The following is a 19,283-nucleotide window of genomic DNA, read 5'->3' as shown; positions in this document are numbered from 1 at the left end:
TTCCTCATGTGAATAATAAGGCAGGCCTATTCGCTGATGAGTGATGATGTCAATGATCTTGGGATTTGAGTGATTACACTGAAAAATATCTACATTTTTATACATACATTATTCTGTTTTGTTTTGTTTTTTTTAAATACAGTCATTTGCTTTTAAAATCAAAGACAAACAGTCAGTAAAATAGCCACCGATTTGGCCGTCACAAGTAGCTTCATGAAAAGCCAAAGTAAATCTAAAGTAAGCAGAACTTCCAAATGTGAAAAAGACTGCCACAACATTTGCATGAACAACCATCATTGTTGTTTTGTTGACTTGTTTTGCACCGGGCATGTGTGTCAATGATGATGAATATTTGGGGTTTGGAATGGTATTCACACAGGGGCATCTGTAAATGTACCGAGGCAGTCTGAGATTTTGCTTCTGATCATGTGTGTTATTAGGTAACCGTATATATATATACTGTACATTACAGTCGCCGCTGGGTAAACTGCATACGTGTGTATTAGCAACTTCTGTGATGTACAGACTGATAAATGCAGACAGGTCATTTTAAAAACCATTTGCTCTCTTTTTTTGTGTGTAACTACCAGTTCTATTCATCAGCCCTCAAGAAGTGGCAGTTTCTGGATGCTCTGACTTGTTGCCATGGCAAAAACGGCATTGGCAGGCGTATATATAGACATGGGAGCGAGACTTCAGCCTTTTGTCATGTCTGGACAAGTCTGTAGAATTTCTGGAAGAGCGCGCCTCAGAACGTCCAGTCATCTCACCCTCTCCTCCGTTTACCAAGACTGACTGTTTCTAATTTTCTTCTCTCATTCCTCTATTTATTCAGGCAGAGCCGCACGGCCACGGGAACATCCTACTGACCACTCTGGAGATCCATAACGAAGTGGCGGGAGGTGAGATCACCACCAGCGTGGCAGACATTAGAAACTCTCAGTCCATGGTGCAGTTGGACAGCACGGCCTCGGCGCACATCCAGTACCGCAAGCAAAGCGGCGGCATCGGGCCGCGCTCGGCCAGCCGCCACTCCCTGGATCGCTCCGCCCAGATGAAACGGAGTCGCCTGCGGAGGCGATCCTCACAGCTCAAAATCAAAATCCCCGATCTGACGGATGTGAACGCCATCGACCGCTGGTCACGAATCATCTTCCCTTCTGTTTTCTCCCTCTTCAACCTCATCTACTGGCTCTACTACGTCTGATGGAACCATTACGGTGACCCGTTTCCTGTTGTTTGACTATATGTTTTCCATTTTTGTTCCATTTTGGTCCCGTTTTCTGTTGCTTTTATACATAATTGAACCTGCCGTGTTGAAGACTGTCACGTCACAAGGAGAAAAAAAAAGAGCTGACAGAAGAAATGACTGTTTTGGACCAAGCACTTGTCAGGAATGTTTTTATATTTGCAGTCTTTGTATCCTTAGTATGGTCTTTTTATTTTCTAAATATGTACTGTAATTGGGACATGTGACAGTCATTTCCCAATAATTCCCCTTTGTGTGTAAATAGAGACGATACAAAGCCAGCAATTAAGTAAGTAATACAATGTTTGCAAAAAAACAACCAATTTTTCTAAGTACAAACGCAAAGTGGACACTTTATATTGCACAGGTGGTCAGATACAAATGCAAGCAATTCCTGAAAACTCCAATAAGCAAACAAATGTGTTTCACTGGTACCCTATGCACTACGACTGCATTTAATGATCCACCAAAAAGTAGGAAACCAACTGTTTTTGCCTTTGCTCCTGTCACAAATGCACAAGAGGAAAGACTCCGCATTCCCGGCGATTGTGACTCAGGTTCCAAATTTTTGTCTGGCGACGCGGCACCTTTTCATGCCCGAGAAAAGCGCCGGATCATTTAGATGGGACGCATAAGCACAAATGTGAGCAAAACTGCCGTTTTCCCCTCTTTCGCTTCTATCTTCCATCGCTCGCACAAGTAGATTTGCACTCCGGCTGATCCAAGTTTCACCAAAAACACTGACTCCCCAACCCACCAAGAGCCTTGTAGTCAGCCCACACACAGCCCCGGAATATCTGGATCATTTCCAGGTTCATTTCCATTTCCTTTAATTTCCCCTTGTTGATTCTTGTCATTTGTTCCACACTAAATCAGTTATGGAGAGAGAGTGAAGGGATGAGACCAATCTTCATGTACATAGGTGTGTATATACATAAAACTGTATATATATATAAATATACTGTGTGTGCAACCCAAGATGAAAATGAGCTAATATTGAGCATTTTGTGATTGTCCCACTGGCAGTTAGCTGTCAGACTAGAACAAAAGATTCAACAAACAAACATTGGGCTTTAGTCCAGTCCCGTGGAGAACACTGGTTATGTTCCGTCAGATATTCCGCCATATTGAAGATGTAGACGCCGTCTGTATATTCACCCTCCATGTTAGAGCTCCTGTATGCGCCATCATACAGAAGAAAGTGATGCAAATGGATTTCAGTTGATAGAAGCACCACTGACATCCCGTCTCTTGAATTATAAGCACATACTAGCGCTGAATGTATCGGATCCATTGTTCAGGGAGAGGATTATGAGCCATGGTCATCGTTTCTCCATCAGAATGTAATGCCCATTTTTACACTGACTAAGGGAAGGCGATTTTAAGAGCGTGTGCATGTGAATAAGTGATAAAATGACAATGAGGAAGAGAATGGTATGTAGCTCTTCTGCCTCTCCCAACTCTTGGGTAACTGTTGCCATGACGCCGAAGGTCACAGAGCGATCGGCCAATCACCACTCACAGACGATAATGTACATTTCAAACATATACTTTATACTCCAAATGCCATTTTCATGTATGGGAATACATGTAGAAAACTTGATGACACACAGTTGTATCGTGGTTAAGAAGCTCAGTCTGTACGCCAGTCAGAATCAAGTGTAAAGTGACATGTAGGCAGACTGCTATGACCAACATCTGAATGTATTGTACTTGGATTGTTGCTACACAAATGCAATTTTATTTATTGGAACAGGATCGATCTCAACTCAGAACAATTTGTACTTTGACTGATTTTCTTTTATTTTCTACTGTGTAGATGGAGCAAAGTGCAGGTTTGCTAATGATAACCATGCTAATAAATCAAACTATTCGCTCAAGGTCGAGGTATAGGAAGAAACGAGGCAGATTAAACACAAACGGACCAAATATACCGGCGATAGTAACAGCAGATTTTTCAAAAGTGGGACCAGAATTTCTTCCATTTTTTGATGCAAATGCAATTGAAATAGACACGTCAACGATTTGTTCGTCAGACAAAAAAAAAAAAGAGTTAATCTGACTCGGACTTGCCACAATATTCCATGTCACTATCTCATCCCGGAAAGTCATGGAACCAGTTTGTCCAAAGACGTTCCAGGCTGCTTTGTGTTGTTCTTCCAGGCCTACTTGTTCAGTTTACCGATCCCGCTATCAAAAACCATGTTCTGCAGTCCGTCATTGTATGAGTATATTTACTATGAAGCTCATTCATGCAGTTGAATCGTCAACAAGACTTTAGCTGTTAAAAGCAGAAACTTTGTCTTGCATGCAACTACAATTTGTAACTTGGGAAGATTGTTTATGAGATATTTTACAAACTCACTTATGAGAACTGCCACTTGCTCATTTTGACATTATGCTGATGATGACATTATGAGAGCAGACATTAAAAAAAGAGTATTTAAAAAAAAAAGTCAAAGACTTCAGGTGTTGTATGGCCTTTGTCCCATAATGGAATGTGAAATGTTCTGTGCTGCCACAAAATGTATTTAGGCTTAGATTTATACTGTATATCTGTATGTTTCTCTTCCTTTTTCAATAGATTATCATGTAAAACCATCAAATAAATGATATACCTTGTACCTGTGTATGTGGTATTGCAAGCATGCATGACACTGGACTTTAAAAAGCACCAGCGTTTTGAACATCCCATCAATCATAAAAGGACAATGTAATAAAAACTCGGGACTGTTCTTTACATCCATGCAGGTGCCCTTGAGCAGGGCACAGATTCCCTGCCTGCAGCTACTCAGCAACTCCCATCTGTATGAAGTGAATTTCATGAATATGTGCCAGAATGTTGAAGAATAACAGTACATTTAAGTCCCTGGATAAATAAAAAGTGAAAAGAAGACCCTGGAGGTGGATGTTTTTATTGAACATGCAGCTTGTACATCAAAACAATATTCATGTTTCTCCCAGTGGTAAAATAGATTTGGCCATATATAGTAAGGAAACGTGAATTCACACCGTTTTAAGAGTATTATTTCTCATTTTGTACTTATTCAGTGGACACTTTCATCATCTGGAGAGGGTTCGATCGCCTCTTTTCACACAGGTTTTTGGATTTCAGAACTAACCAACAACAACAGCACAATGGTGAACAAAATCTGGATCTCAGTAAGCAAGTCTTGGATCTATTTACCGGAAAATATACTTCAAATATCACAATCATACCAGCTACGATGCGCAAATTGCTCCAGAAGGAAATACCATTGAGCTCAATGTAGATCTGATAGTAGCCACATTACACCAGCGCCTGTTGCTTGTAAAAGCAACAAAGGTACCAAAACTGATGCTGACGTAAGGAGAGCACTCCTCAGGACCCTCCAGGGTCGCCTCCATGACTTTCTGAGATGTTCTGCTAGTGTGAGAAGCTATAGGTTGCCAACAATAGTAGCTCCGGACAAGGAAAGATGCAGCCTGTGTATTTAAAGATTGTAATCATCCACTGTAAATACAGCAATATTTACATTGCAAATGAACTAAAAATACATCCACAAAGGGAAAGCAGTCCTCACATGAGTACTTCTTGCAGCTGGTTCCTATAAATCTCAACTACAGATCTCATAGAGCACATTTAGAGGTGTGTTAAAGCTGTTACGCCCATTGTGGCGCAGTGATCACAACATTAGCTTACAGCTGATTTACAGAATCATGTACTGTGCAATCAAGTCCGGAAATCTGCTGTGTGTACGTTTACGCAACAGTCGGAGATGCAACATTACTGAGGTTTTAAACGATGTGATATTTTTTTAATTATTGTTTTTATAGAAGTGTCAATTACATTTTAAATGCCTCATTTCTCCACACACACACACACGCACACACACACACACTGACTCACTGTTAATGTGAATGTGCTGTAATGTGTATCAGCATTACTGTAAATGAACAAGTAACTTTGCCTTGCTAATCCCTTTGCAAACTTGTTCGCGGCATCTCTTCCACGCAATAAAATTCCATCATAATAGTGCAGATTGTGTACAGTTTCTTGTTTTAAAAGATTCTAATTAGGTCATTAGAATGAGGTCAGCGAGACCAAAGAGACTCACAGGACTATTTTGCATTTTGCCAACAAGAAAGAGCAGAAAACAACAGAGACGTGGATGTAATTTGTGGCATCGCATCTTCTGTTTACATGAAAGCTAATTCTTATTATTTAAAATTATTCACTATAGGAAAAGTAAATAAAGAAGGCTGAACTACAGTAACTGATAGAGTGGCTTATATAAAAACAAAGGAGAAGCTAGCAAACACTGGGCAAATGGTTAACCTGGACCACCAAAAAGCTCTAACAGTTGAGGTTTAAAGCAGGAAATATTATTCTGGTAACCTTTGCTTGCACAGAAACACTGAGGTTCAGTATGTCCCTGCCACTCCAGGTGTGTCCCAGGGCTCTATTCTAGAGCACTTACATTTTACATTTACCTCCTTTCACTTGTTATAGTTTCCACTAATGAAAGAATCAATCAAATCAAATCAATCTTTATTTATATAGCGTCTTTTACAATCAAAATTGTTTCAAGGCACTTTCCAGAATCCCAGGGCCTGACCCCAGACAAGCAACAGTGGCAAGGAAAAACTCCCCTGTAACAGGAAGAAACCTTGAGCAGGACCAGGCTCATGTAGGGGGACCCTCCTGCTGATGGGGGGGGTGGGTAGAGAGAGAGGAGAGGAGAGGAGAGGAGAGGAGAGGAGAGGAGAGGAGAGGAGAGGAGAGGAGAGGAGAGGAGAGGATATTGGTCAGTGTCCTAAACCTACAGAAAATGTAGAAAGACATACACCAGAACCAAGACTCAGAATTCCATATGGAGTGTGACATATTGAAACATTTATTCCAGAAATGTAACTTTAAGGAACTTCAGCTTTGAGTCCAAACCTCAATTTTTGGAATCACCTATGAGAAAAGTGTTTCCTGTTTGGCAGAATAAATGCTTAAACTCCAGCACCCACCATTTTCACAAAATGAAAACACATTTTATAGCAGAAGGTCTTTGAATATATTGTAGCAGTCAGACATATTTGAGTCAGTAAATCAATACCACCCCCGTGGCTGTACGCAGCAGTGAGGGCAGTAAATAACATAAAAGTAGCTAAACATAGCCAAGCACGCTAATGCACAGAGGGAAACTGAGGCATTCACGTGGAATTCTACAATGTTAGATTAGAGATACCTACGCTGATTGCAAGTCCTGAATCAATCCAGTCATGTTGTCACCACATTATTGCTTAGCATGTTATGCTAAACATGAACAGGAACAAAAGTTACAGTTTTGTCGCACCCTCTGTGCTACCATTCACTAGCCTTGGTAACAGGTGGAAAATAAAGCCCTTTGAGCATCAAATGCTCGGTTCAAATCCCCCTAGGTCCACAGTTAACCCTCATATCCTCTCAGGTAGAGAAAATAACACACTATTTATGAGGAATAATTTCAGAAACTGCTGACCTTGCTTCCGTTTCCCTTGTGCCTCTTTGCGGTATATGGGTCCCTCGGGGCACGCGTGGTGGGTTTTCAGTCTTTTCGTTAATGTGAATTTAAGTTCCAACCCCAAGGTATGTTTCCCGGTATTTCATTAGATTAATTATTAACAAAGATCATTGTTCAGCAGTTTGAGGGAGGCGGATACAGCTGATTAAGGCAGAACAGACGCAGGGTTTGGTCCAACATTCCTGTTCTGCTGGAGTCTATCCCAGCAGGCAGCGAGCGAGAGACGGGAATATACCCTGTCCTTCGCAGCACACACACACACACACACACACACACACACACACACACACACACACACACACACAGGCATTTAGAGCCTCCGATCAACCTGAAGTTCATGTTTTTAATGGTTGAAGGACAGTGTGGAAAACCCACACGGGCACATTGAACACATGCAGACTCCGCATCGAACGCCTGGAGCCTGAATCGACCCAACACCTTCAGTCCTGGTGGCTCATAGGGAATATTCTGTAAGTGTAACTACTGTTAGCAACTCTGCTGGAGGATGAATACAGCACGGTGGATATGTTTGTTTATCCAGGCACCTGCATGACTTCCTGTTCGAGGTACGAGCAGCCTTTGCATCGATTGACCAACCCAAATGGAGATTTGCAGATTCCCTGAAAGGGTTTTCCAGCACCCCAGGTCCCAGGAGCAGCTCAGAACTCAGCTCAGTGGGGGAGAAAAACGAAATATGACTCCAACTCATTCCTTCCACTTTTCATTGCCACACTACAAACAGATGTCCCCTCATCTTTTTCTTTTTTTTAACCACGTTCTAAAAGTGTTATTTTTGTTCTTGACACCGCCCGCGGTCAAATCCCGTCACTGCCAAGAGGCTGACAAACAAACAAGATACAGAGGTGCTAATAAAAAACACTCAAGAGGGCTGGAAACCAAAAGTCATCCCGAGGTTATTGGAGCGAAACAAAACACGGCTTCTTATTTTACGAGCGGCAGCAGCAGCCCGTCGCCCGGTCGAGCTGCCGTTCCCTTTGATTAAAGCCGCCCTGGATTGTGATGCTGAGGCGAGTGCTCACTGGGAGGATAAGGGCAGCAGCCTGGAGGATTCCTGGGGGGAACCGGGAGCTGAATGAATGTTTAAAACACCTGTGACAAAGTTCAGATATTGAAGGGATAAATATTGGAGAAGCAAAATAAATTATAGCTCTGATTTACAGGAAATGAGCTTCACGAGGAATTGTTCTGAATAGGGATGGGCAGGTAGCCACCAGTACTCAAGGCAATACACCAAACCTTGTGTTGAGTAGGACTCTGCACAAGAAGATGGTGGTGCCGGTGCCATGTCACGGCCACTCACCGCGGCAAATTGACGCCTCACATCCTGTCCAGACAAGCGCAGCGTGCTGTGATTGGTTCCAGTCCCTCAGTCCCTTAATCCGATCAACGACGCCATTGTTGTTTTGAAACTTTTTACAGACACTCTCGTCGCTCAGCTGGTTTTTTATCTGTCTCATTTACACCGAAGACGTCTCACTCCGCCTGAATGTTTGTTTGCTCGTGATGATGTTGCTAGCGAATGATTGTCAAAAAACTTTGTTGTCCATCATGTAGTGACAGGACAACTCAAGCTTTTTGATCTGTCAAGAATTTTTGAGCTGAGAAGCAGAGGGTTCTTGGTTCCATCCCAAGTGCAATCAAAACATGCACGATGTTCTGCTTCTAGGGGAAGGTGCCAGGACACCTTCAGAGCACTGCCGAGGTACCGTTGAGCAAGGTACTAAACCCACAAATGCTCCTCTAGGGCCCTGTGATGAACTGGGGGCTCACCCAGGGGTGGTCGCTGCCTTCACCCATATGTGCACCCCGAAAGGGATGAAGCGGACAAGAAGATGAAATAAAAAGATCTAAAATTTTCTTTTCTTTACAAAACAATAAAATGGGTGTAAATTGAAAAGAAAAAAGGCCAACTCTTGGACAATCCGGATGTCGGAAAACCTCAAAACTCCGATCAAGTCCACATTTCATAGATGCTATGAAGCACTTTTGCAGCAGTTTTGACTGCAAAAGCCAGAAAGACTGACTGTCTGTGGTTTTGTTAACTAAGACTGGTTTCAAAACACACTCTCAGGTGTCTAAAAAGCACTGCTGTGAGGGACTTGAAACAGTCTCTTAGCAACAACGGGCCTTCCACACTCAGGTCATCATTTTAGAATGACTGGAGATAGAGTCCAGGTTAACAAGCTCATGAAGGTGATTATCTTTCAGGGTAAATATGAAGGTGAGAATCTCAAGCTTGACCTACATAGGCCGTCTCACACCCATGAGAGCGTCAAGATCTGTGTTTCTTGAAAGAAAAACTCACTGAATGAATTCTTTCTGATGTCTTTCTCTTCTCCCCTCCCAGGCTGCCAACTGACACACTTTTAATTCATCAGTCGCATGGCGAGCAATGCGGGGAGCGTGGGAGACGGTCAGAGGGAGAACGGCAAGGATGCAGAGAGAGAAGGAGACTGCGTCTCGGCATCAAAAGTCCGTCTTGGGAGACCGGGGGGAATACAATCACTCTTCCATGTGTTGTTTATTATTGAAGCCAGGCAGCGATACAACAGCACCTATGGTGACCCCCCCAGTTATCCTCATTATAACCTGCTCTTTGGAAGACACATGCAGGAAGGAGAGGACATCCTGGAAACAGAAATATTTATGGAGATTCCCTTGTCCTGCAGTGTCATAAACTCCTATCATGTATGACCCATGTCTTTCATTGCATCTGCTAACTTTGCTCAGTGGATAAAGAGTCAAATGACCAGCGTGGTGGAATGACTTGGTACCACAAACTCGCTTGATTTCACTCTGATTAGTTACTGTTTCTAATTTAACGGATCAACTGTTTAAAAGCGTCCCTCACAGTAACCTTTCCGGGGTTTTCCGTCGTCACAGTCATCCTAAAAACCTCTACAACTAGCCAAACTTGTGAATGAGAATAGAGGCCAAAACCTACAAAAGCAAACTGAGACCCAAATCTCATAAGATAAAGCAGGTGTTTCCTGCCATATTTCCAGCTACGCTCTCAGGTGTGAACAAACTAGTGCCATCTAGTGGTGAAAGTGCAAATCGCAGGAACCGAGTTCTCAGTTGGGAATCTGTGAATCACTGAAAAAAATGGGAATTTTCCTGTAGACACACTCAGAAGTATTTTACAACCATCTGCTTTTATTTGTGTCCTTTGTCAGCTTCTGTAGGAACATGGTGGAGCAACATTCTGGCACACATGGAGCAGGACCAGCTCATTCATCTCAATTACACAAATCATTTCAGATAAAACAGAAAACACAATCCTTGAATTATGATGACGGGGACTGAATAGGTCCCTTGTGATGCTAGCATCTTGCTAGTGGGCATTAGCTTGTTACTGCTGCACAGATTATTGATTCTCTCCACACCAATCAGAAACTGGGATGGAGAAATGCCTGATTAGAAAAGAGAACGTTTGAAGCACCAGCTCAAACAGATGCCTCATTCCTGACCAGAGGTACCAGCCGTCGTTGCTAACACTTTAAATCACATCGGCAGCATGTGTGTAAAACCCTCGAATCAGTTTTGAAAGAAATAAAATAAAATAAAACCATAATTGTGATAAATCTTTCATGGCCTTCTTTTATGTCGGCTCCATAATTCAGCAGTTGTCAGAACAGATGGTGTCGTCGTTAGCAAATGCCAAATCTGTTCAATAAAAACACTGAACGCGGGCTGAACTTTTGGTCGAGTAGATGTTGTGGGATATCTGCAGTAGCTCTCCGTAGTTCAAATACCTGATCTCTAGGGGCAGCTGTAGTTCTTCTGAATATGCAACCCTCACACTTCTTCTCTGATACTAAATTTATCTTGACCTGAGCCTCCTGCTCTCGGGTCAGTGCCAGACATTCCGTTTGTCCTACAGTCAACAGGATGGACAACCTCTCATCTTATGTATGCTCTTTTGCTCAGTGTAAATAACGTTTAAATAACATTTCAATGACACATAAAGAATTACGGCAGTGTGACAGCGTAACTGTATGTTTCTGCCCCCTGCTGGACAATTCCCGCATATGCACAGAAGACTGCATGGATGCGCCATGCATGCGTGTGTACCACCAATAAGAGCTTATTGTACTCAGACGCCCACACACTCGTCTGCAGACAGGGAGAGGCGTGGACGGGTGATTAATGCCCTCCATTTTCACATTTCTTGCTAATTAACAGCTGCTCGTTGCTCATTCTGACATGTATTTAAAAGAATGGGCCCAGCCGGTGTCAACAGAACCACAACAGCCATAATTATACACATTTATTAATTCTGACTTCTATGGTTCGGTTCAGAAAAGAGGCCAATTTGGTGGAGGGAGGATGTTCTTGTTTTCAGTGTTTAGTCTGACTCTTTTCTGCCGTGGAGCCATTGTTGGAGCAGCAGGTCGCCTGTTTCAACCTGCTAATTGTTCACTGTTGTGTTGAAAGCAGTGTCTTGGATAACATGATGACTAACACCGACAAATCCCAATTTTTTGTTGAAATACTTCCCTGAAAAAACACATTTCATAGGATGAAGTTCATTTTGATTTGAAACCTGACTTCTGATCATCTGTGTTTGTCCAACATTAGTCCTAAATCACTCCCCATCACACACACACACACACACACACACACACACACACACACACACACACACACACACACACACTAAGGGTGAATTCACTCCACAGCTCACAGCAGCTTGGCCATTTAATTGCCACGGACGTCCTGACGGAGCTGTAATACACAATTCCATCGGCGTCCGACAAAACACTCGGCAGCAGTCTGACAGGAAAGCTTTCACAGAATCAGCTCATCTCCTTGAAATGATGTTGCCAAGTAACAATAGCCTGACTATCTGACAGTGAGCGTGTATACGCGCGCGCACGCGCATGTGTGTGCTCTCTGAGAACATCAAGTTCAAATATGACTCTCTTGCAGCTTTAACATACCTTATATCACAAAGACGGCTACACAAGCCCAGAGATGACAGTTATATATTTAACTGATTAATAAATGAAAAATAATTCTCTTAATAATCTTCAGAAAAGGATGAAGTCTCGCCTTGTGTGACTCAACCAGCAGCAGATGGATTTTATTGACTGGCGCCATCTAGTGGCCAAAGCCTAGACGCTATACCTGGATCCCGAGCCTTAAGCCCCTCCCCCTTTCCCTCAACGTTGGAGAGCCGACGGTTCCCTTCGTCACTCACTCCCCTCTCTCACCCTGTGGTGCTTAACTGATCCACGTACTCCACTAATCCCCTTCTTAGTGAATGGGATTAATATTTCATTGAAGAAGAGCCTCTTATCGATACCTCGCCGCACGTTCGCGCTGTTTCAGGCCGGCTTGGAGCCAATGGTTGAATGCATGAGGCCGACCCTGGAAGATTAGTGCTGCCCTCGAAGACCCCCCGCACTTTTGGCGCACACAATTTAGATCATGAAAAATGGACGAAAAGCTACAGCAAGTGTTACTAGATGTGTTTTTACGCACAATATATATGCAAAAATTCAAGTGAATGCTGTACCGACAAATTTATACCCTCAGCTAAAATACCACGCTCGTCTTGCAAAAAGATAAAAAGATGATTTTAAACAGTTGCTGTGTTTCTTTCAATATAGTTTGTGTCTTTGTGAACCCCCGCGTTTCCCCTTAAAACTTGCAGGAGCCTCTTACAGAGCGTTGATCCAGGATGATCTCAGAGGCACATGACAGAATAAACGCCTCAATGAGGAGAAAAGATGCAAACCTGCGTTCCTCTCCCTGACACACACACACACACACACACACACACACACACACACACACACACACACACACACACACACACACACACACACACACACACACACACTGGGTTTATGCGCATTTGCTGCAGGCTGAGACGCCAGCATGAAAATTGGATGCATGCAGTTTATCAAATCAGGCCTGAATGATTTCCACAGGGGGTTCATCATATTATTCTGCAGACTTGCGTGGGGGGGGAAAAAACAAAACAAGAAATGCACCTCTTGAGCTGCAGCACAACTTGGACAACAGCAGCAAGCAAGGAACCATCGACTTTTGAAGCAACGATGTCAATAATTGCTAAAGACAATACATTTGATATCAGTAGATAATATTAATATCTGGGTGCGCAGCTGCCCTTGGCTCCAGCTAGAGACTCATAATCATGGTGTTTAACTGTCAGCATTGACGTCATTGCGTTTCCTCAATCTGTGGAAAGACGCGATCGCGACACTCAACTGTCAAGTTGAGTCAATCTCTCTCAAACCGGAAGCTTTGTAATACCTTTCAAAATCAATCAAAGCCCTTTTTGAAAAAGGTAACAACCCACTGACATTAGATTAGAGTAGGTTTGTGTGAATACAGTAAGGACTTTCACTTCGCCAGTATATTCTTTTTGAGGCTTCGGTAATTCTTCTAATTTATCTAAATTCGAAAAATGCAGTTTTGTTTAAAAATCACTTGGACGACTATAACCGTCAAAACTATAATCTATATCTATAGATTTTTCACATTACCTGTTCACTGGATGCAAAATCTGTTGCAATGAAATTCGATTTTTGTTACATTTATTCGAAATTCAGAGTACTTTTTGACGTACAATGAAATTGCTAAGCGAATCTCAAAACGTCGATTTCACCCGTGAATTTAAAATATGACCTTTATTGTGAAACACTCGACCGGAAATACTCTCAATCTGCACACCAACTTCATACTGTGGTTGACAACAACGGTGTTTTCCGAAGCAGACTCTTACGTTATTGCAGCCATTTCTTTCGCTCTCTCTTCTCACATTCGCCGTTATTGAAAAAGAAATTGATCAGGATCGTTGGAGCCGCAACGAGCAAGTTTTTTGTTTTTTTTTAAATTCTCGGCTGGCGTTGCCTGCCGGCTGAACATCGTCGGGATGGACCCATCTAGCCGATACCAAGTGGTGAGTGTCGATCAAAACACCGTATGTGAGCTTGGGCTGACTGAGGCCTAGCCCAAAGACACATTCGTTTAATCATGATTCATTTAACTTGAATGGAGTGTTTCACATACATACACGAGACGTCTCTGCTCAAGACGTCTCTTAAAAATTTATGGCTATTTCGGGTTGTTTTTTCTCGGAATTGTTACGCACTTCCGCATCTCGGAGGCTAACGTTAGCTTTCCTGTCCAGATGTCATTTCGTAGGCCCGGTTTTCAGGCAAAGTCCAAACAAACAGTTCCTGATATTTACTTTCTTTTTATTTGCTCCTCTTTGAGTACGATAAGCCACATCCACGATGACACGGGAAACCGACCAAATATCCATTGGGCAATCATGTGGATCTGGTCAGACCCAATAACCTGTTTATTTGAGTCCCATTTCAATCGTTCATGTGTTTCACGGTTTGCTGAGTTCGTCTTTTCAGCCTTACAGTCTGGTGAATATTACATCTGAAGGCTGCTGTTGTTCTGCTTGATTTATAAGGGAACAATGGCGTGTTTGAGAGCGGTCCGGCCCAGCTGAGATAAAGTCCCCTTTGTGCTTTGGGTTCCTGCGGTTTTGGGTCTGTGCGACTGATAATCCCACAGGATCCAATGTGAGCCCAAGCTAATCGGAGCTGCTGTGCTTCCAGTTTTTCAAGGCGCGGGCCTCGAGAAGAATCGACTTTTTTGTTCCCTGCGAAGTAAGACTGGGTCTGGGTGGCGAGAGGTCGACCCTTCTGCTGATCTCTTGGCACATTTTGGCCAATCTACTGAAAACAACCCCTTCCTGGTGGCTGTGTTAACATCTTGCGTAACAGCCCGTGAGCGGTTCTGACCCGGCCTCGACTCATTCAGCCACTCGTGCACAAACGGGTCGTCTTGAAGGAGTGAGCCCTGCTCGCCTGTCATTCCTGACATGTGACTGGCATCAGGCGTCACGTCGGCATTTGGTTTAATAAATAATCCCGGATGAGACGCCAGACACGAGCGCCTCAGCTGTTGCTGAAGCGGACGCTCGGATCGCTTTTTTACAGAGCCTCCTGTGTTGACACACACACACACACACACACACACACACACACACTCGCTCGCTCGCTCTCTTTGCTTACAGTGTCAAAATATTCTGCTGAGGGCAAACAGTGGAGCTCAGACACAGCCCAGCAGAATCCACACGCTCCTGACTGCACAGGCCCAGGACAGCACTTTATGGTGCGACGACAGTCGTCTCCGTGGCAACACGCACCCTAAACACGCCAACACGTTTAAAAAAAATGTCGGTGCATTTTCTGTGCAATCGCAGCGATCCATTTTGCGAGACGCGATAAATGAATGACGCTGACCTTTTCCTAAATGACCTTGGAATCATTTTGGAGTCCTGGAAGCTCGACGCAGGTGTTCAGGAAGTGACACGTGAGCCAGCATTCACGCACAGCAGCTCTTTACCGCTGTATTACTCCTCTCGGCCTTGAGGTAAACGGCGAGCAGACGTGCGCTTTTGCCTGTGCTCTCAGCTGACCCGTTTCTTCCCCCCCCCCCCCCCCCCCAGTTGCACAACGAGGACGACTCCTCGGAGGCTTCGTCCAGCGAGCAGCCCTGCACTTCGTCCCAGGCGGCCACGTCCAACCAGGACCACGGCCAGGCCCGGCCCGGCCCGGCTCCGTCCACCAGCGTCGCCGCGGCGGCGGAGGGGCCGTCGGGGTCGTGGAGTCAGGGAGAGGGAGAGGTGCCTCCGCCTCCTTATGCGTCCATCGCCCTGGGAGCGGCGGCTGCAGCCCCCGGTGTGTGCAGCACTTTTCCTTGTGGGGGCCCTCATTCTTGTCCACCCACGTCACCGCGGGGCTGGAAACTTTTTCCTTTCCATTCAAACTGTACTGTTCTCCCGTTGCCAGGGAGTAGTTTCCAAGGGGACTTCCCAGTGCCTCCACCCTACAGCGTCGCCACCTCGCTGCCCACGTATGACGAGGCGGAGAAGGCCAAAGCCGCCACCATGGCCGTCTCCTCTGTGGAGGTGACGCCCCAGGTAAGAACCGCGGCCTCGTTTCCCGCCCGGTGAACGTCACGGCGGGAACTGACGCATATTCGCTCTCCGTCTCGCCGCCAGGATGACGAGTTCCCCCCCAGAGACGACTTCAGCGACGCCGACCAGCTTCGAGTCGGCAACGACGGAATCTTCATGCTGGCCTTCTTCAGTAAGTGTTCCCCACCGGCGTGGAAGGAATTCCGCCGCTGTTGCATTAACGGAGCGTTTATTCCTCCAGTGGCCTTCCTGTTCAACTGGATCGGCTTCTGCCTGTCCTTCTGTCTGACCAACACCATCGCGGGACGCTACGGCGCCATCTGTGGCTTCGGCCTTTCCCTCATCAAATGGATCCTTATCGTCAGGGTACGTCTGATGTGGGGAGACATTTTGGAAGCTTTTAGGTTGAAATCTAACTGAGCCTTTCTCCCCTCTTCAACCAGTTTTCCGATTACTTCACCGGCTACTTTAACGGGCAGTACTGGCTCTGGTGGATCTTCCTGTTGCTCGGTGAGTGTTGCACCATGAGCGTTGCATTAGCGTCGCTCCTCCAGCGCTGAATAGGCTGTGTCCCCCCCCCCCCCCCCCCCCCCCGCAGGTCTCCTGCTCTTTTTCAGGGGTTTCATCAACTACCTGAAAGTCCGCAACATGTCGGAGAACATGGCCACCTCTCATCGGACGCGCCTCTTCTTCCTCTACTGAAGAGGTAAAACGCTGAAACATCACCAGCGCCAACAGCGACCTGACCATCTGACCCCCCCCCAGGTCCCCCACACTGTCTCCATTCCTTTCCTGCTCCAGGTTCCTTCCCTCCCCCACTCAAATGACCCGACCAGTGAAGAGAGGCTGGGAGGGGGGAGGAAATGATGGAAAGAAGTGGACAGAACGTGGTACCAGTCTTATAAGGCGCCTCTACTTCTGAGCCCCAAACAAGCCTTTGATGATGAAATGGCTCTTTTTGGTTTTCATTTTACTTTGATTCAACGCTCTTTCCTGCTTCACCAGCTTTGCCCCCCCCCAAAAAAAACAACAACATTAAAGCACAATGAAATCTTCCGAATTTAACATGAAGGTTTTTACTCCTCCAACATGAAATGAGCTCCTCACGTCTACGTGTCATAACCTGACCTGTGTTTCTAAACCAAACCTTTATTGTTGCTCTCTCCTCACTGGACTACACGATTCAGGAGTGCAGTTTGCATTCAACAAGAGGATCCGTTCTGATTTTGGGATGTTTTCCAACAGCATGTTTGTTTCACTGACATTTTCTGTTTGAATCAAAGAAAAATGAGATTCCACAGCACATAAATTGCCAAATATTTCTTGCGTATGACATTGTAAGCTAACGATGCAAGTAATTAGCAAAGGCTAGCCGGACAAAGTCTCTCTTTTTTTTTTTTTAAGCCATGTGAGAAGTGTCCCAAAGCGAGGGCTGTGCGGGAGGTCGGCGTGGCCTCCTGCTTTGGTGCTGTGAAATTCTCCATCTTGTCAAATAGCTCGAGTCTTTTTGGGGATAGATGTTGGTGAGTTTAGAACGTGGACGAACAACAGGGAGCGTGCACGGACAGAGTGCAGGTTGTTGAGCGTCAGTCTGAGGAGAATGCAATAAAAACCATCTGAGATGCGAGCGGTTCAGAGGTGCACGTTCAGGGCCGGCCAGCACACGGAGCTCTGGATTTCCTGACGTAGAGTAGCTCAGCTTTTTAGTTCCTACTGCCTTTTAAATCCTGATTCTGGGGCTGCGGACAACATCAGCAGATGTCTTCAGTCAAGGGGGCTGTCCTGCGTGGACGGAGGACAAGCCCGAGGTCTGGACCATGGAAACGCAGCCCGACTGGCCAAAAACCAACGATTTCTCTGGAAATGAAATGTATATACCAGCTTATTCCAATTCCTAATGTTTGCACTTTGAACTTCTGTACAGTATGATTTGCAAATTTGTGGTGGGTTGAGAGAAGAGTGGGGGGACAAAGTTAGCCATCCCGAGTTTCTAACTGGAATTCTTAATCGTCCCAAAGCGATCGTTTGCCTTTTGCACTTTTTATTTTTCAGAACTGATTTGGGTATCGTGTGTGATGTTGGCCCAGCCGAGCCGACGGCTCAGATATCCCCAGCCTTGATTTTTTAATCTTCTCTTTGCTGCCGTTTTCTCTTTTTTTTTTTCCCCCGCTTCCCATCGAAGCCTCAAAGCTACGTCAAAGTCTTAAAGTACAGATCTGCCGCATGATTCATGGCCTGAACACAGGGAGGGGGGACGGGACGGGAGTCATGGTTGAATAAAATGAACATGTTTGTAAATAATGAAAGAATGCAGCCATAGTTGTTTTTCTTCCTTTTTGTGCAGGATCATTCTTGTAACATCTTCTGGAACAGTTGTTATGCATCTATTGTAACTGGAATTAAGATGATCGACGAGGTCTTGCAAAAAAAAAAAAGAGAAAAGAAAAGATTGCCAATAAAGTTAAAAGCCTGTCAGTTTGGATTCCTGCTGTCTTTTTTGACGGAGTTTGTCCCTCATCTGTCTTGTTTGGGCGGTTTGATCGCAAGGACGTGGCGTCTATCTCTGAAAACGTCTGAACGGTTCACTCTTGTGGTTCGGGATGTGGGGATTCAAGGACGCTGGACGGGAGTGAAGACGCGTCACGATCACGATAGGTGTCCTCGTCTGACAGACGGAACAAATGGAGCGGCGTGAATTCATTACAGAAGAGTCAAATCAGGACTAGAACCAGCTGCTCAACAAATGCCAAGTCGACACAACATGCAGCACAATGAAGCAGTAATAATCCAAATATTTTACTAAACAGGTCTAACCTGGTATTTTCCTTTCCCCCCATTTATGAGCATTATAAATAGAATATGATCCACATTTTTGTGGGATTTTCCGATTGAGTATTTGAAAACAGGCTGAAATGTTCCAACTCAACCTCCAGTCCTGCGTTTTGCATCACAGCCACAAGGTGGCGCCACTTGGCGAAATGTGTGACCCGTTTGGTGAAACTGCTGCCGTTTCACTGCGCTAATGTTTGATTTAATGGCTCACCTGTGCTGCAGGACACACCTGTGACCAGTTCCACTCGGGCTGCTTTGGTTAAAGCCCAACAGTCACATGACCTGGACCGAAACGTCCCGAGGAGTCTCTGTTCTCTGCTACTGTACGTCGGTGTCTGTCCCCTCCTCAGGCTACTACATCTGCCATCAGATTATTAAGATTTAGGGAACATTAAGCATCTCAAAATGAGCTGGACTGAGAACACTTTGGGATTCTCCCCAAAGAGATGGAGGACGTGTCCCAAGGAGACTGTTGTCAGATAATAAAGAAAAAGAAGGATGGAGGGATCGGCCAGAGTTTCTAACAAACCCAAACTGAAATGTCTGATGAAGCTACGAAAAATGTAGTCGAGGCCATTGTCAGGTAAACCAAAACTCCTCTAATGAGCCTGGTTCCTTAGGGCGTATTTCATCAAATATCCTTCACCTAGTTCTGTGTTTGTCATTTCAGTTT

The 19,283-nt window shown here is 44.8% G+C and overlaps 2 protein-coding genes across 4 annotated transcripts in view; both read left to right on the top strand.

Moving 5' to 3' along the window:
* LOC101073140 (gamma-aminobutyric acid receptor subunit beta-3-like) overlaps window positions 1–4,144 on the top strand; it is a 29,653-nt gene extending 25,509 nt beyond the window's left edge. Inside the window, exon 10 of one of the 2 annotated variants that reach the window (XM_029840202.1) lies at window positions 836–4,144. In XM_029840202.1, the coding sequence (XP_029696062.1) occupies window positions 836–1,207 (372 nt within the window). In that variant the 3' untranslated portion in view covers window positions 1,208–4,144. The remainder of the gene's footprint in view (window positions 1–835) is intronic. The other variant, XM_029840203.1, reaches the window with a different exon arrangement.
* A 9,341-nt stretch (window positions 4,145–13,485) lies between these two features.
* On the top strand, window positions 13,486–18,253 carry ndfip2 (Nedd4 family interacting protein 2). 2 transcript variants are annotated; one of them, XM_029840256.1, is made up of 8 exons: window positions 13,486–13,738; window positions 15,308–15,539; window positions 15,651–15,781; window positions 15,863–15,950; window positions 16,020–16,144; window positions 16,222–16,288; window positions 16,377–16,484; window positions 16,580–18,253. In XM_029840256.1, exons 1-7 carry the CDS (start codon window positions 13,712–13,714, stop codon window positions 16,478–16,480), a joined length of 774 nt encoding a protein of 257 aa, XP_029696116.1. In that variant the 5' UTR covers window positions 13,486–13,711; the 3' UTR covers window positions 16,481–16,484; window positions 16,580–18,253. The 2 variants fall into 2 exon arrangements, with proteins under 2 accessions (XP_029696116.1, XP_029696115.1); XM_029840255.1 differs by having other exon boundaries at window positions 16,544–18,253.
* The last annotated feature ends 1,030 nt before the right edge of the window (window positions 18,254–19,283 follow it).

The sequence above is a fragment of the Takifugu rubripes genome, chromosome 8 (assembly GCF_901000725.2).
Source record: "Takifugu rubripes chromosome 8, fTakRub1.2, whole genome shotgun sequence".
NCBI lineage: Eukaryota > Metazoa > Chordata > Actinopteri > Tetraodontiformes > Tetraodontidae > Takifugu > Takifugu rubripes.
Note: the sequence above shows the minus strand (reverse complement) of the source record. Positions and strands in the feature narration are given on the sequence as shown.

What these genes read in the sequence shown, in the direction of transcription:
- ndfip2 (XM_029840256.1), top strand. Translation starts at nt 13,712, where the DNA reads ATGGACCCATCTAGCCGATACCAAGTG. An exon ending in AGCGGCGGCTGCAGCCCCCG is followed by an intron (nt 15,540 to 15,650) that starts GTGTGTGCAGCA and finishes TCCCGTTGCCAG; the next exon opens with GGAGTAGTTTCCAAGGGGAC. An exon ending in GTGGATCTTCCTGTTGCTCG is followed by an intron (nt 16,289 to 16,376) that starts GTGAGTGTTGCA and finishes CCCCCCCCGCAG; the next exon opens with GTCTCCTGCTCTTTTTCAGG.